Below are 17,794 nucleotides of genomic sequence, written 5' to 3' on the forward strand. Positions count from 1 at the left end.
GAGGACACAGGCACCACGATATAGACTGATTTCCCGTAAAGCCCTTCATTCCCCTGTGCTCCTAACACACCTGGTGCAGATTCATTCATTAGAGAGGCGGCGGGCAGAGCAACAGACACAGACGGCATTGAAGACAACACTGACATCAAAAGCAGTCGAGGCTCACGGCAGTCACAGCAGTCTGAGACAGAGAGTAAAAACTACTTTATTCTTTCATTCTCTTTAAACAGAAAAAATTAGAAATATTCCATTAGTAAACATGTTGATCTTTAAGAAATCTCCTTTTTATAAATATTGTGAGGGTGCAAAGATTAATGACAGCGCTCCACAGTGAGGATGCAGATTGGTGCGTCTCCATGACAACCACAGAGAAGCCAGGGGGTTGGGGGATAAAGGGGGTCGGGCAGGAAAGAGGGGAGGAAGTATAGCGAGAGAGTGGAGAAAATGACATCAATCAACCGAACATGCCTCGACAATAATGGTACAAACATATAATCAAACTCCTCCCTTGTATTGCAAATGAAAACGCAAAGCAAAAAAAACTAAACAATATCATGCTGTATAGAACAAGTCAGTCAGAGTTTACAGTAAACAAAGTGGGGATGCCGACTGGAGAAAGCAAGCAGTTTCTAAGGTGACATCTAAGCTGGATTCACTGTTGCTTTGGCAGCTATGTGCATGTTTGTATGCATATGTGTGTGTGTTTGTGTGGCTGTATGAGCATAATGTGTGCATGTGTGTTATATCATCATGGACGTGTGTACTGTATGTGTGTGTGTGTGTGTGTGTGCGTTTATGACCTGTGGTTTACTGTACGTTTTCACCAATACAGCGTAGCCCTTTACACACCTTAGCAGGTGACACAGCCATCTCTTAGTAATCCTGTAATAATATGACATGGTAATTTAATGATGAATGTAGATCTGTAATAATATCAGTGTGTGTTACCATGGTAACTGGAGTGAATTCTATAAAAGCTGCCTGTTTCCCGTCTCTCGCAGCAGTAGGATTTAGGACCCCCAACCCCCCCACCCACCCCCACCCCCCCTCCTCCAATAGTAAATGTGAATAATTATAATAATAACTATAATATCTATAATATCCTTTTTTTCTTTTAAACTAGATCTTCTCTTTACAAATACATACGTAGATACACACACTGGGCAAACCACTTTTTTCAGAATAAATCTATATCATCTATTTACAATATATCCAATATATTCTGTGGTGCAAAAGGTACAAGACATGTTTGGTGTGTCTCATTTAGATGATTTGTGATCTGCTGTACAAACTGGCTCAAGCTCAAAAAAAACAAAAAAACACAATAGGCAAACACTCTGATAAAATCAATAATCATTCCTTCGACATCTTCAGTTTTTCCCCCTGATTTAACATTCAGTAAAGGAATTCATCTCAGCTTATATACTATATGATTTTCAGCTTGTAAGGAAAAATAAAATTCATGAGAGGGGAGTGAGGTGACCTCTGTAGTAATACCCTGTGTGGAGCAATTTTTATTCATTTTTTAAAAACTAAACCTAAAGAGTTTTCTGGGCAGATACATTGCCAAAATCCAAAGGGTACATGAATTTTCACACTGTTCAACCTACGGGGAGTGAATGTACAGACGGAGAAAGACTGTATCTGCTTGTTTAAAGCCTTGCTTTGGATGAATTACCAGGCCTTCTCCCTGCTGCCCATGAGTAAGCACACTGAACACACAGTACACAAGCACTCGGCTCTCAGTACAACACAGGTGCAGATATTACATGTAACAATGCAGTAAATCCTTTCCTGAGCTCTGTGAGAACAAAACGCCACAGAATCAGGGCAGTCACTCACACACACACGCACACACACACACACACGACTGTGAAGATACCTGCTCACACAAAAAAACACCGCAAAGAAGCACAAAAAAATTTGATTGTCGTCATGATATGGTTTCAGGTTGGTTTAGTGAGTAACACCTTCCTTGCTTACTACACTACACCAAACGTGACAGGGTAGAGATGTTAAAGCCTTTTTACCTTTTCATTTGCCTTCCTCCTCGCACACAATGAGATTCTGCTCTCTAGAAAATGAAGGATTCTCCTGCTCCTCCGCATCATGTGGAGTGGAGAAGCTCTATTAGCTGTGGTGAAATCATTCATTGAGTGTGGCATCTAATACCGAACACCTGAACCGAACAAGGAGGTGTCAACTTAACAGCAATATATCTTGAAACAGAACATAGCTGCGTCTTATTTAACAACGCAACCCCCCCCGTGTCCTTTTCAATGTTTGCGAGAGTTTGCTCTTCTGACATCGTCCCTCGGTTTTCACAGCCGTTAGCCCACGTATACGTTTGCTGGGCGGGTGACATTTAAAAATGCAAAGTCACAAGGTCTCTTACTGTAAAGAGCGTGAAATCTAGACGGACAACATCATCAGCTACAAGGTGGCATGTTGGACGCGGAGGAATGGCACAGAAACCACTCTGTGCTCAAAAACATCACTGCTCAGTCAAGACTGGGATCAGATCCTCGTTGGTTTCCTTCTCCTTTGTTACTTCATGCAACTCATGAAGTATATTCCTTATTTCTTTTTTTCAATGTTCTTATCTTACCGTTCAAAGTGAGTCAACTTGTGCTCCAACATGTGTGTATATGTGTATATATGTGTGTGTGTGTGTGTGTGTGTGTGTGTTTGACTGTGAGGGTACTGTCTTCCCTCCAGGGTTCACAGAGCAGAACCCCACGACTCAGACGATACTGCGGGAGCCGCTGGAGTTGCGCCTGCGTGTGAGAGGCATGGTGTGGTGGAGGGGCATGGGCGAGTCAGGGGGGCAGAACTGGTGGGGGTGGTTGTAAGGTGGAGGCGGGGGCGGAAGGGGGGGCTGAGGGCCGTCCCCCTCTCTGACGCGCACGGGCGTGGACATGGCGGACTGGATGAGCTGATGGGTGGCCGGGCCTTGGCTCAGGAAGGCCTCCATCCGCCCTCGCCCGCTCTGGTCCACCACGATCACCTTGACGATCTGCTGGCACTGGATTAGCGTTTCTGGGCGCAGCTCCCCGGGCTGGACGGGGCTGAGCAGGGCGGGTGGTGCAGCCAGGGCCAGAGGTGAGGAGGACTCAATGCTGGGCTGGCTCAGTTGATAGGTCTGCAGCCTGTTGTGAATTGACACCTAGTTTAGGAACAGTCAGAGAACGCATGAGGAGTTACCAGCCTGAACGCAGCCTCTACGCAGCCCTCTGGTGTGTTACGCACATGGGCATGCAGGCATGCAGGTAGGTAGTATGCACAGCGAGCGCAAGCAAAATACACACTCTTTTTCTCTCAATCATGTACTCTTACATGATTTCTGTCACTTTTTTTAACAATACACACACACGCACACACACACACATACACACACCAGCCCAGAGAGAAGGGGATGCTGAGTAAGACGAGATTTAGGTCAGAGATCATGGCGGGAACACTTTGCACTGCAGAAAATTTGTCTTATTTATTGTCAAAATGTAATTTCTAGTCAAAACAAATCTCATTATACTTAAAATAAGACTCATCATATAAAAAGTAGCTTGTTTTTGGACACTTTTTACTTCTTTCAAGCATATTTTCACTTGGAATAAGAATAATATAACAATAAAATCTGATAGTGGAGCACGTTTTTCTTTCTTATTACAAGCACAAAAATCTTGCAGATTTTTCTACTTATTTCAAGTGAAAATACGTTTGAAACAAATGAAAATTATCTAAAAACAAGTTCATTTTTAGGTGATGAGTCTTATTTTAAGTGGAAAGAGTTTAGTTTTGACTAGAAATGAGACATTTTGACAAGAAATAAGACAAATATTCTTGGAAAGAATTTTTTTTGCAGTGTGGAATTCATGTGTGTGTGAGAGAGAGTGGTCAACGAGTGGAAGAATGAGAAAGTAAAAGATAAAGGGAGTGTCAGGAGAGGAGAGAGGTGACACCGAGGGCGTGGTGTCTCCCTAACACAATAATTTACAACTCTAAGGGACCGACTGAGAGGCAGGAGGCAGGAGAGGAATGGGCAAAGGAACAAAACGGAGAGAAAACTGGAGAGGGGACAACAGCTTCCATCACTATGCTTAGTTAAAGGAAGGGCTGGTTTTACAAACACACACCCACCCACACTCAACAGACTGTTAACAGTATCAAGCTTATCTGGCTTTGTAGATGGTATTCTAGGAGCCAGCCAGGCTTATGGTGGCTTGCAAAGGCTTATACAGTAAGGCTCGCAAACAGCAGCTGATGAAAGAAGGGATGTTGTGTAGCGAGTGGAGTGGCTGCTGATCCACTCATGAGGCACAGAAAGAGACTGTTTGTAGCACCAATACAGCAGACTCCTCTCAGCGGCCTTTGTATCCTTGGCTGCATAGTGGGGATGTGCCTCAGGCGGAGCTCTTTTAAAAGCAAAGCATAAAGCAGACTTTCTTTTCAGGATGAGGCACAGTCCCAGTCTAACCGCACACACGCTCGCATACAAAGCCACACCCACAGAGCTGAAGACGCAGATACTTACCTGAGGGAGACATGAGCAGCTTTGGCACTCACCTCTACTGTGTTGTTGTTGCCGGTTTTATCGTACACATCCTGTTGGCCTGTGGGGAGACACAGCTCTATTTGTAAGTCAACAGGCAGATTTCAGCTTCACAAAAACAGATCTGCGTCCTGGGGATTGTTATTTATTTGAAGGAGTAGTTCAGAACAAATTCTTTATTTGCTGCCTTGTTGAGAGTTAGATTGGAGACGATCTCATGTTTGTAGCATTGTTACAACATGAAGCTGCCACCAGCAGCTTGGCAGAGAGGGTAGACAACTAGCCTGCTTCTGTCCAAAGGTGACAAATATGAGGACAAGGACCCAGAAAGTGACTGCACCCATCAAAGAAAATAGTTCAGTATATAAAAATGACGGTGGCCCCAAGAGCTCAGTGTGCTGCAATATAAGACAACGCATGCAAAGACCAAAATGCACAAGAAAATCTGAAAACAACTTCATCAATTTGACAACACATGTGCTGCAAAAAAAACATTTCTGGTGACAGAAAAAGTGACAGAGGGACATGCTTCGTGACTTAAGTCTGACTAAATATTATGATTCAGACATTATTGTATATGTAGTGTTAGCTTTAGCCAAGTCTGTCACTTTTTTGTGACCCTGCAAAAACTTCAGTTGAGTTTTTGCAGTGCAAGCGTTCAATCAAGTTGATGGAGCTGTTTTCGGAATTTGCCACCTGTTTGTGTCTTTGCATGTGTTTTCTTAAGCAGCAGTGCGCTGGGCTCTCAGGGCCACCGTTAAAAATAATCAATAATAATAATTCATGTACTGTGCAGACAGTTCCATTAGTCCTCTTGTCTGACTCTGTAAGAAAGCAAAAAGTGCATCCTTAAAATGTCTACGTAGGTGAAAGTATACAGCATGTATACCATTAGATAATTGTAACTTCTCAGTTAAATCCATGGTAGAAAGACTCTTTGTGATATTACACTATGGAACTATTCCCTTTGATGCTAAAAAAGCAGCAGCGACGGTCCCTCTGACCACCATTCCCTCTTTTCTATTTGGGCTTTTTCATGGGCCTCTCCTCCATGAAGCTGTCCTATTTTCAGTGTTCCCTTGAGTAATACACGCATACAGTACTTATAAGTAATATATGCTGTGTTATGCATTTCATGCTGTGTGAGTGAAACCAGCACCTGAGGGAGAGCCGTGTCCTGTGTGTGTGTCCACTTGGCCGCCGTTAGTGTGTATGCCATGTGGCTGGATGCCTTGTTGCCTCTCTAGTTCCCCTACAACAGCAGAAAGAAGAAGATTGCCACCAGCAATATACAACACTGCAATACAGTACATGTGTGTTTGGATTCACAATAAGCTGACGCATGTGTCCTTCTTTCCTTACACTGGATGTGTATCTGCTCCATCTCGTTGACTTCTGCGATAGCCTCTCGGAGCTCCTCTGCAAATTTTCTGAGCTCCTCTCCACTCGGGGAACAGAAGCTCACCAACTGCTTCTTCTCTGAGGTAAACGGGCTCAGCATGGTGACGCCATGAGCATAATCTGAAGAGAAACCCCAGCAAAAGAGAACAGAGCTTTCACCATAACTTTGATTCTAAAAAAAAAACAAAAACAAAAAAAAAACAGGATGCATAGGTTTCTGAATCTTCCACACCTTCGCATCTTTCAAAACACTTCAGCCTATAAAGTGTTGCAGTTTTTACTTCACACGACGTTGCTGCTAAGAATACTTGCAAAAAAAAAAAAAGAAGCATGCTTTGATATTAATGACCAAATGTATTTTTGTTGACAGGAGTGGCTTCTTGAAGAACTGCAGAAGTATAAGGAAGCTCAGGATCAGTGGTTTTCAATTTAGCTTTTCATACAAACATCTATATGCTAGCAGGGCGGCGTAGTCTGTCTGTACCAAATGAAATTTTGTTCAGCATGAATAATAATAACTTTGTGATGCTCAGATTTTTCATTTAGTGCTGTTGTCGGGACACATTTTTAATTTGTCCTACAACTTGGATCCTGATCAAACATCTGTAAATCTAATGATATCCCTATCAGGCTCAGCTTTTGTTTCCAGTTCACAGGCTCCTCTGCTAAATGACATTCCTGTCAAAATTAATTTATAATCCCATAAATAATATTTGTTGAGTTGTTTCATCACAAACTGCCGTGAACATCTGAATCACTTAATAAGCGATTATTTTGAATGTTTTGTACTTTTTGACCTGAGACTCCAGACTGCAGACTCTGCTGCCACAAAGTAAAATTCACGCTCGTGGTTCACAAGCACTTACATGCATCATTTCTTATAGCTGCCTTTTATTAATCCCAGTAGAAAACTACCATGGAAAAATCAAGTAACACCAAAAAACGGTGAGATAGTTCATGCAGGTTGACAGCAAGGAGCTCATTTTGTGTTATTGGTGACCTCTTGGTAAATCCTGCAAAGCCTGCATCCTGACACACACTCCACAGACAACAGTGCTGTTGACAGCTCTGACACTTTGCTAAGCATTTTTTTCTGGCACCAAGGTGGAATTGCACTGGGAACAAAGTGCTGCAGGGCAGAGCAACGTCTTACATTCATTGCTGAAGAGGTGAAACTGCATTCCCAGAAGCCCCATAGCTTTACAGAAGGTGTATGAGGCAGAGCTTTTCTTCTTAGGACATAGTTTCAGGATCTATGGTTGACACAGGAAAACACAACATAGCTGAATTAACATGCTGTATCTGAATATGTCTCACTGTTACATTTGTTGTATATTCTCAGTGGCAGTAGAAAGCGGTTTCTGGCATGTTTAGAGCCCTGTAGTCGGTCACTTCTAGTATATTTTTGCTGGTGAAACCTTACCAGCAGCAGGTCATTGAAGAGGAAAACCTCTCTCTGGAGCTGGGACAGTTTCTGTTTGTGAGGCTTGTTGGCATCAGGCACCTCAAACAGGCGACAGCAGCAAACCAGACGTCTGTGGGGCACAGCGAGGATCTGCAGAAGCGAGGTTAAGCAGATCAAGATGACAAGATAGCAGAGAGGACAGACTGCAGTGAAATAATACATGACACGGAAGGAGACTGTACAAACAAGTATGGACAGCTCACTGAAATGAGAAAAAGGGGAGAGACGTGTACGGAAATACAGATATTACTCACAGTTTTTAGGCCCAGTATGGACTGCTCCACGCGGCTCACGTAGGTGACATGATCTTCATTGGAGCGTAGCTCTCTCTGTTGGATCCTTTCATAAATACCTGCCACCATCTCTCTGGGGATGTCTGCTCCATCATCCACACCTGAAGGAACAAGAGGATGTCAAGGAGAAAAATGGTCTGCACTGCAGATCCTACCCGTCCAACTACGCCGCTTTGGAAAGCTCAGCCTTTGGTACAGATTTATCAATGGAAATTTGTACCATATAGCACAAAGGCAGGGCTTCTCATTTCTTGATTTCAAGTGACCATTGATCTTGCCTGTTCAAATACAAATGCCAGATTTTATCAGCTGTAGCCAGATAGCTAATAAGCTAAAATTAGCTCTATGATGATGGTCTATGATTTATTTATTTTTTTGCACTGAATTAAGTCTTGTAAAAGGGATTTTATGATTATGTCATGCATGATATGGAGTTAAAAGATTAAGCTAAAGCTGTGTTTCCTAGGCATACACTTCCAGTTAGGGCTTAGACATATATTCAGACAACCACTGGTTTCTCTGAAAAGTAAATAAACCATCAACAGGTGGTCATTTAAAAACACCATAGTTGGCATTGTATTGCTTTTAGAATCCTCTACCATCGGGTGGAAAGTCAACAACACCATTAAAAATATTTTTCATCTTTTTACAAAGTACCTGTTGACAGGCCAACATCTCTAATTTGGAAACAGAGACACAACTTGGGAAATGAATTTAATGTGTTTTATTTTTCAGTAGACAGAGTATTATTTCATACGGTTTGAGGAGTCCTTGGAGATTATGAACGTGTTTTTAAATGACCTTGTAATGTTTTCAACTATTGTTGGTTAATGATCCTCTGGAGAAACCACTGGTTACCTCTACAATGACTGTACTGTAAGATAACTTACACAAGCAGCATAAGCTTAGGCTATTTAGTCCCACCAGGTAGTGAGCTTGTTAGCTGGACATGTTACTGTAACTATTGTATCTTTAAGCCATCACAAGAGGCAGACACAACTACCTGCAACCTCTAATCAATGAATGGAATCATGTGGTGGGGCACAGGAGACGGCTCATTCAGACAAGACAACAAAATAAACACAATGTCTCTGAAAAACAACCACAGCCTTTTAGTTATGTGAAGCAGCTTAAGGATCTCCAGGTGCACAGAGGTGCAGTAATTACAGAAACGGGTAATGACTCTTCAGAGACAAACTTTGTTTTAGTTAGAACTGAAGACAAGGCACATTCTGCGTTTTCTCATTATATGGTGAATTAAGATATACGCTTTTCATTAAAACTCTGATGGGTTTTGAGTTTTCTGATGAGAGCTTTCTCAGTTTTTACAAAAGTAATTTTTTTGCAAAGTGATGTTCAAAGAACAAACTTGTTGTCACCAAAAAGTCCCAGAGGAGCAGGACAGAATCTGCAACGTGCCTGTCCACTGATTTTAGACACTGAAGTGAATAATGCGACAGGCAACTCTTTAAAATAAAAATGGAAGAATATATAGTAGACTCGAAAGTCATGATATCATCATATTATGCATTTTTAATTATTATTATCATTCATAAACGCTGATTGCGAATTAAATCATGTCATTGTGCAGATTGAAGCCAAAATATCGTACAGCAAAGTGGGGATCTTAAGTAGAGGTTTGATTATCTGTGTGAACTTGTATTATGTATGTCTGATACTCTAAAGCCAAATCAATTTTATTGCTGTGGTGGATTGTTCCCATAACTGGATGTACATGTAACAGCGGTTGCAGTAAATGTGTCTATCTGCTCAACTGCTGTACAGACACAGTGTTGAAGGACTCAAGGAGCTCAGTGCAGGTGATGAGATGCTTCTGGAAACCCCAAACCCATATCATTAGATCTAAGGCCAAGTGAGCCTCAATTAAATGAGTCCACACCAGCCGTGTCCTCTGGGGCAGAGCTGTGAGTCAAGGATATCAGAAATCTCCCCCCACACAGCTGATGCTTTTCTTGATAGTAGCGAGCGGAGGCGAGCAACCGCCGCCTCTTTGAGTAATTTACTTCAGTTCAAGAGGCCGTCACTCAAAGACAGACGGTGAGGTTGATAAGAGAGTTCTAGATGTAAAACTTTAACTTCCCTGTCCTCTCTTCTTTGTTTTGTCTTCCCTATCGTTTCTGGCATTTTTTTTGTCAGTGATTGCTTCTCATGATCTGCACTAAAAGGGTTGAGCTGGGCTCGTGTGGTTACTATATATAAACAGCATTCCAGCTCTCTGAGCATAAAACCACTTGCCATAAATGTTGAAACATGTATGCAAGTCATTACACCAGCTCCGTCCACAGGGACATCTCACGCTTTCTGGAAGGACACATACTACACATGCAGCCTCTATGTAACTACACACTCTCTCTTAATACATGCACACTCTGCAGATCGATGCACTAACCTCTCAGGTTGCGTATGAAGTCATCCAGGCCCATTTTGCGCTGGGGTTTGATGTTGGGCGAGTACATGTCAGTGTTGAGGAGGACTACAGCAAATGCCAGGATGAAGATAGTGTCTGGGTTGTGAAATTGCTGCACTACATCTGGATTGCACATACAGTACCTCTGGCTGCGGAGAAAAAACACAACAAATCTTATATCTTGCTTTCAGGATTCAAGTCATTCGTCCACATTTGCTGGCACAAGAGAGCTGCAGAAAATAATCTATTATCATCTCAATACTGAAACTCCATATTCATAATAATTAATAATTAGTGTGACTGCTGAAGCAGTCACACTATTGTTCTTCTGTTTGGCCATTTTCTTCCGCCTTTTTACGGTCTTCTTCTAGTCCTTCATACTTTGTGCTATTTCAACAATTCATATATCAAAACGTGCAGCTTCTTTTGAACTTTATCGGCATTACTTTTCTCTTTTTAACTATTTATACTTTTTCAAATATTTAACTTTTTGCTTTATCGGCATTACTTTTCTCTTTTTAACTATTTATACTTTTTCAAATATTTAACTTTTTCTGATTTTTTTCAGCTTTATAATTTTTTCTTTACCCCTCACATACTGTCTCTGCCTGTAGCCTAGTGGTTAGCTTGCTGGTCTGGAGACCTGAAGGTTGCTGGTTCAAATCTTGCCTCAACAACAATTATAGTGAATTATTTTCCCAGTTGTCCTCTGTTGACTTCTGATAACTTGCTTCATGTTGAAACTGCTGCTCTCAGCCTGAAATTCACAGAAATTTTCATTCTAAGTCATTCAAGCTTGACTCTCAAGCTTTCTTGATGTTGACAGTGTGCAGATCATTAACAGACAACAGTCTCTGCAACCGTGTGTGCACCGTGGCCTAGAGGCAGAGTGGAAGTCTAATGACCATGAGGTTGTGGGTTGGATTCTGACCTTGGTCAAACATTTGTATGGTGATCACTGCTTGCACTATTTGCTAATTCTGCAACAGCGTTCAGTTGCTATCAGCAGTCACACCATTTCCATTCTTGGAAATGCTTTTTCTAGTTCAAATTAACATCCTAACACGTACAAGCTGAGACATTTTTTCTGGTGTAACAAAAACAGTTGCAGGTAAACATATTGTAGCATGTGTGAGATTGCAAATTAAATGTCAGATTATCTTTTCATATTATTCGGTATATATGGCAAAAAAAAAAAAAGATTTAGTAGTTCACAAATGCATCATGGATAGTGTTAACAAATCATGACAACATTCAATCCACCCTAACCTGCAAGGCAACATTAAAGCAGCACAAAAATAAATAATACACACTGAATTAATATTTTAATACACTGAAGATGTTTTAAGTGGTTTAAATGGGAGGATTTTACTGCTGAGCAGCTTCATACCAAAGGTTGTTTGGATATTTTTTTTTTCACCCTATTTGTAATCAGTCAAGGTGGATTCTCTATTAGAAACACTCTAACGTCTCTGAATCATCAGGCTCAGAAAGCCAATATACCAAAACCTATTAATGCACTCCTTGACTTTCTTATTGTGCCCAGTTGCACTCCCAAATCCCCAAATTTCCCCTCAGCTTTCAACTGTGTTGAGTTTCAAAATATCAGCAGTTTAGCTGGGAGAAAATCATGGGATTTGTAGTGGTGCTTTTGGGCACAATAGCAAAATCAGAGAGCACATCATTAAGAGAGATCAGTGGAAATTCTTAAAGTTATAAAGGCAATACACAGAATCCATTTTCCGCATGTGAGGCTGATCTAAAAGCGGGTGCCTTTGCAATAATTTGTTATAACATGGCTGACTGACTCAAAGACGGACTCATTGTACTACTACTCAGATATAAGGAGCTGTCACTCTCGCAGACAGGAGACATTTGACAGTACAAAATGCTTCTGCCCTGGGCAAGGTAATGGTGCCCAGTTAGCTTTGGAACCAGAGATGCTGCATTTGGACTTGCTTTTCTCCGCCGCTGCCCACAGGCTTCACAGATTCTTCCTTCCCTTCCCCTCCTTCCCCCACAGCTCCCACCCTATCTTTCGTACTGTCACTTGCACTTACACAGTGGGCCATTTCAGTGATGGGAGGCTTTTATCTCTACAGCCAGGCAGGATGCAGACATGGAGAGGGCTGCTCTGCTCCCGAGGACTATGTACTTGTCAGAGCATATGCAAGCGAGAGGCCACATCTGAGACCTGCGCAAGTAGAAAGCCTTTTCCCAGACCCCACACCAGATCTAAGGCCAGAGAACTCACTGGGAATCGTTCGGCTGCAGCCCAGCTCAGAGGCAATGCCTTTGTTTGAGGGAGAACAGATCCTGCTCAGCACAAGCTTCCCTACAGATATAATATGCACAGGCACATATATACACTCGCACACAAACACGTGGAGGCACAAATGAGCCTCCTGATCTGCCAACTTGATGTAATTCTGCGGCAAATTCATCAAAGACTGAAAGCAAGGCAAGATCTACTATATGTGTGAGCGTGTATGCAAATGGATGTGTGCATGGACGTGTGAGTGCATATGTGTGCATGTTTATAGAGAGCAAACAGTTGAGTGAATAAATAAAGCAGAAGGTGTGTGTGTGTGTGTGTGTGTGTGTGTGTGTGTGTGTGTGTGTGTGTGTGTGTGTGTGTGTGTGTGTGTGTGTGTTTGTGCTTCATTCACACATTTTCAGGCGCGGTTCTCTGTCTTATGTAACGAGTTTATTTAAACACAAGCTCCCGATCCCTTATCTTCATATCTGCATATGAAAGTTGCATGCCAGCTGGCACAAATACCACTTCGTATAAAAGAACTACACGCGACAAGAGTACAACACGCTTCAAACAGATGACATAACAACTATTACGTAACAGACATGGAATCGGATGTCTGGCTGTCCCGATAAAGCCCACTCATTTCTGACCTATACTCGCAGCTCCAGCTACAGAGAGAGTGGTTTCCGATCGCTGATGAATTTGTAATCTGCAGCCAGGGGGCTCAGCACGTACGACTGAGTGCAATATGATTAACTGATGACCGCGGTGGGTGTTCCCATTGGCTGTAAAATTAGAGGCAGGGGTGGCTGGGGTTTTTTTTTGGGGGGGGGAGCAACAGGGCTGCTTCTTTTCTCCCCCTTTATCACTACATCTTGCTTTAAATGAGAACACAATGGAGATTCATATTTTCTGAATTACTGGCAAATCCAGTGAGAACACCAAAACAAACAAATGTATACAATAATGCCCATTTATCACAGCCAGCCAAAGCCATTAAAGTCCAGCAAAAATGAATAAACCAGGGAAAAAGAAACCAGGAATGCCCAAATTAAGAGTGTTTCTTAACAAATAAATACTAACTTATATTAACAGAAAGTAAGCTCAGTAAAACAGGGGTAATCAACATTGAGGAATAATGGCCATGTAAAGGGAATAACAAAAACGAAAATATCAACCAGACACCCTCCCAGCCAGAGGGAGTAAAAGTGTAGCACTATACAATCCAACCAAACCGCAACAACCAAACAGTGGCTCGGTCCCACACGCACAGTCCCTCGGCTGTTCTGCTGGCCCACCGGCCCCAATGCACCTCTATACCTCCAGCTTTTATATGGGGTCTAATGAGCAAAGTTGGAAACTATGCACTCAGTCACTCGGTGCAGAGGGGGTGGTACCTGGAGGGACAGCACACAGACACAGCACGACAAAACGCTGATGTTGCCCCGAGTGACATGTTCCTTTATTGTGATGAACATAGGCATTGAGCTTATTGTGAAACATGGAATCCAAAACTCACGTAAGCACCACATATTGATTGATGGGAGTAAGGTTTGCTGAAGAACTAACAGTGTCCAGCTGATTTAGATTTGGAAAAAAGAAAGAAATATAATAATATATATTTTTTGGCAATGGTGTCAACATCTAAAAGGCTGCCATCAGGATGAACTGTGATAACTTTGTTAATCCTCTGACTTTTCATCCATGACCATCATCAGGTCAAAACTGTTTTCGATCACAGTCTGTTTATTGAAGATTTTCATTATATACAAAACTAAAACAGTTCACTTGCACCACTGATTTAAAGTCAGTAATTGCACACACTTGCAGAAGAGGATAACCACATAAAAAACAAAAAAAACAAAAAAACTGAAGTTTATATTTATCACAGGGTTATGCCCTTTGATTCCATTTTTCCAACAAATACCCAGAATGGCTGCCAAATTGCATTGAATTTGAGAAAATACCCTCAGAGAAAGTATCTTAACTTCTTTAGCTTTAGATATGGGATTAACATGGGATCTCTTTGATCCCATGTTAATGCTTGAAGAGAAGAGGGTTTTCTATCTGAAATGTATGAGTGATGTAGTCAACAAAATGCAAAAGGCCAGTATGTTGCATTTGGACTGCTGGGATGCACATCCCATATGGTGCAACCCCCAGAAAGCCTGATGAGGGGATGGGCCCATTGGCTCCTTAAGTATTTTAAAGACAGTCCTAAAAATTGATGGCGTGAAATGATGCAGTCTTGGACATAATCAGGACAGATGTAATAGGCTCCCAGGAGCTTGTTTTCATCTGTCACATGTAGAGTCTAAATCCCGTCTAATTCCCAACAGCCTAACCTTTGACCAGTGAAACCGGTGTACTGCCTTCAATTGTGCCAATAACAAATGGATGATGAGTGAATACTTTGAATCATTTTCTGTGAAATTGTATCGCAGATTGGTTCATTTAAGTATTCTCTCCATTTGTTTTTAGATATAATATTATCAGAGATACTTCTGGCTTCTGGCAATTTTTTGCTGAATTGCTCTAATACATCTAGGGAGGCCTTTGAGATGACCTGACAGATACAACAGCAAATCATCTGCATAAAGCGACACTCTTACTTAATGGTTCAATACCGACAATGAACAATCACCTGCACAGACATTCTCACCAACCTCAGCAGTACCAATATGGGAACATGATCTGGCAAAGGTCAGCATGTTAGCATTGTGCTTGAAAGCATGTTCACATGATGACATTAGCATTTAGCTCTAACAACCACTGTGCATTCATACAGCTACATAAACCTGCTGACATTGTGGATTGTGTGCCTTTAAGTTCTGGTGGAAACTAACAAGCCACAGACAGGTGAGGAAATTTGGAAAGTACCGAAGGACAAACCAACACGTGGATGGTTTTAGTGTTTAGTGTCATCCTTTAAAAACGTAGCTTGGGTCATGTGTGTCAAGGTCTCAACAAACAACAAAAGAAATGCAGCACTTTTGCTATACGCAGCCCAAATAAAGAATGGTCATCCATTTCGTATAATGAAAATCTTGGCAAATGAGTTCAAAAGAGGCAGTGGCTCAGGTTGTGTCTTTCTGGTCACGTTGTTGGTATTCCTAAGGGAAAATGTAGCAATGTAACCAATTACTTTGCAATACAAAACAATGATAGGCATTTTTATTGCGTTTCTAGTCCTGGGGGGCAATCTTTGGATACTACCAGGACATTTCAAGGACAGTTCCAGCCAGGGAATTACATTCACAGATCTTATTTGTCCGGTCTCTGTTGTCCTCCTGTGCATAAAAGGATTTTTACTCAAAAAGAAAAAAAAAGGTATGAACAAAAAATGTTTCTGTTCAGGAGTTTGTTCTAGACAGTCCATGGACTGTGGTACTCAAGGTCCTCTGGGTATTTAAATTAGCTTCCTTCATGCTCATGAATTTTAGTAACTTGAAAAGCAAAAATGTACAGAAAATAGCTCAGGCTAAAAAACAAAGGCATGAGAACCAAAGATGCACTTAAATGTATTAATTTGTCATTTGGACAGAAATGAAGGTAGAACTGTCCAGTGTCATGTTTTCTAGCACAAACATGGCAGCATACAAAGCCAAAATATTTGACCAGAACGTGTCATCCAGGAGAGAAAGCTGTGAAAATAAAGCATCCATCCATTTTTCTGCTGATGGAATGCATGCTGATTGCCTGCAGCCTAGTTCTCTGCCGTGATTGGCTGATAATCAAACTTTGCTGAGTTTAGTCAAAGGTTAGAGGCAATCAGTTTAATTTGTTAATGACACAGGGCCATGGTTTCATCAGAGCCTGCCGCAGTGAGCTCGCAGATCCAGTTAAACACTTTGTCTTTACAGTCGGCCTATTAGTATGCCATTCTGGATGCGTCCGCTACCACAAGGCAGCGAGATGAAATCAGAGAAGACTCTTTTGCCTCTCTTTTATATGTGAGCCTGGCTATGTGTCATTGTTTTTCCATTTTGCATACGTGGCCACAGGCAAAAAGGTCTATTCATTTTAAAAAGTTCACAGTGCCCTTATCAACCCCTGCTCAGTCATGTGATGGACTTGTTGTTGTGTTGAAAAGAGAAGCCAGAGCCTGTTAGTCAGTGAGGCCTGGTTGTGAGCGAGTTGACAGTCTCACCTAAAGGCTTCGATGAGTCTCTCCACTTTTTGTGCTTCTCCCTGAACGCGGACATGAGCCTGGAACTTTCTCAGGGCTTCATCCAGCTCCATGCCTGAGAAGTCCATCTCATCCACAACGCAGCTATAAAGAGACAAGGCAGTGAGGGAGGGAGGGAGGGAGGGAGGGAAGAAAAGAAAGCAGAGAGAGAGAGAGAAAGGAGAGTGGCTTAGATGCAGTGTGTCACTGTAATGAGAAGGTGAGTTTGTGCCTGTGTGTGTGCGTGTGCAACAAACTATGAGCACCCAAGTGCTGATGGCAAATCTCCCTCTTACAGTCATACTCCCATTACAGAACCACTGACCTGGAAGACGCACATAAAGACAACATATTTGCACATGCACACACACACGCACACACACACACACACACACACACACACACACACACACACACTCAAAAACACTTTCAAACTGTTAAAAAAATCGATGGAGAAGAAAGAGTGTGACGACAGCGTGAGATAAGAGGGACGGAGAGAGAGGGAGATGGGGAAATAATGAAATGCAACGAGCAAGGGGGCATGAGTATGGTACATGAAAGGCTGAGGACAGGTTGTGGCAATGGAAGAAATTTGTACACAACACTGTGGGAGTGTATGTTTACATGCATGCGCGCCAGTGTGAAAGTGAGAGTGTGTGCGTGCCTTCAGTGCAGTGACCCATTTTTTACAGTCTCTGCAACAACCTCAGCAAAAAGCCTCTCTATCCTGGATCTGTCTACACTGGTTGGATGTAAAAAAGAGTCAGTGTGAAAGCATTAAGTAAATGCTTGTTTTCATGGATGTGTGGCTTTTATGCATGCAGCATGTCAGGTGAGTTTGTGCGTGTAGGTACATGCGTGTTATTGTACCTGTGAGGTGGTTAGGTTCCAACAGACAGCTCTCCTTTTGGATATTTTAAAATACCTGAATTCATTCAAGTCTAACAAATCTCTTACTGCATCTTTTATCACCTCTCTTTTTTTAGTAGTAAAGAGCAACATGCAAAACATCCAGGGAGATGAGGTTTACAGCTCTGTCTTGACTTTGGTATATACCTTGATTCAGCAGCTACTGTAGTTCTTGTCTTCTTTATTGACTTACTAAATTAAAGTGGGAACATCTACAGCGACAGTGGTATTTTTATATCTGCTAACGAGGACCATGGGATGTGGTTCGGGAGATCAAAAACAGCTACGTAATGGAACCTGAGCTACGACTGCTCTGTCGAA

At 42.0% G+C, this 17,794-nt stretch overlaps 1 protein-coding gene across 4 annotated transcripts in view; it reads right to left on the reverse strand.

Annotated features, from left to right (window-relative positions):
- Nucleotides 1–187: 187 nt before the first annotated feature.
- iqsec3b (IQ motif and Sec7 domain ArfGEF 3b) overlaps nucleotides 188–17,794 on the reverse strand; it is a 32,387-nt gene continuing 14,780 nt past the window's right edge. Inside the window, exons 7-15 of one of the 4 annotated variants that reach the window (XM_085779283.1) lie at nucleotides 16,547–16,669; nucleotides 10,119–10,285; nucleotides 7,670–7,809; nucleotides 7,374–7,505; nucleotides 7,104–7,203; nucleotides 5,912–6,070; nucleotides 5,709–5,801; nucleotides 4,564–4,610; nucleotides 188–3,149 (exon numbers count right to left, since the gene is read on the reverse strand). In XM_085779283.1, the coding sequence (XP_085635409.1) occupies nucleotides 3,114–3,149; nucleotides 4,564–4,610; nucleotides 5,709–5,801; nucleotides 5,912–6,070; nucleotides 7,104–7,203; nucleotides 7,374–7,505; nucleotides 7,670–7,809; nucleotides 10,119–10,285; nucleotides 16,547–16,669 (997 nt within the window). In that variant the 3' untranslated portion in view covers nucleotides 188–3,113. Of the gene's footprint in view, nucleotides 3,167–4,563; nucleotides 4,611–5,708; nucleotides 5,802–5,911; nucleotides 6,071–7,103; nucleotides 7,204–7,373; nucleotides 7,506–7,669; nucleotides 7,810–10,118; nucleotides 10,286–16,546; nucleotides 16,670–17,794 lie in introns of all 4 variants that reach the window. The other 3 variants (XM_085779281.1, XM_085779284.1, XM_085779282.1) reach the window with 3 other exon arrangements.

Source organism: Trachurus japonicus, chromosome 6, assembly GCF_045865225.1.
Source record: "Trachurus japonicus isolate A0001 chromosome 6, Traja_1.0".
Lineage (NCBI taxonomy): Eukaryota > Metazoa > Chordata > Actinopteri > Carangiformes > Carangidae > Trachurus > Trachurus japonicus.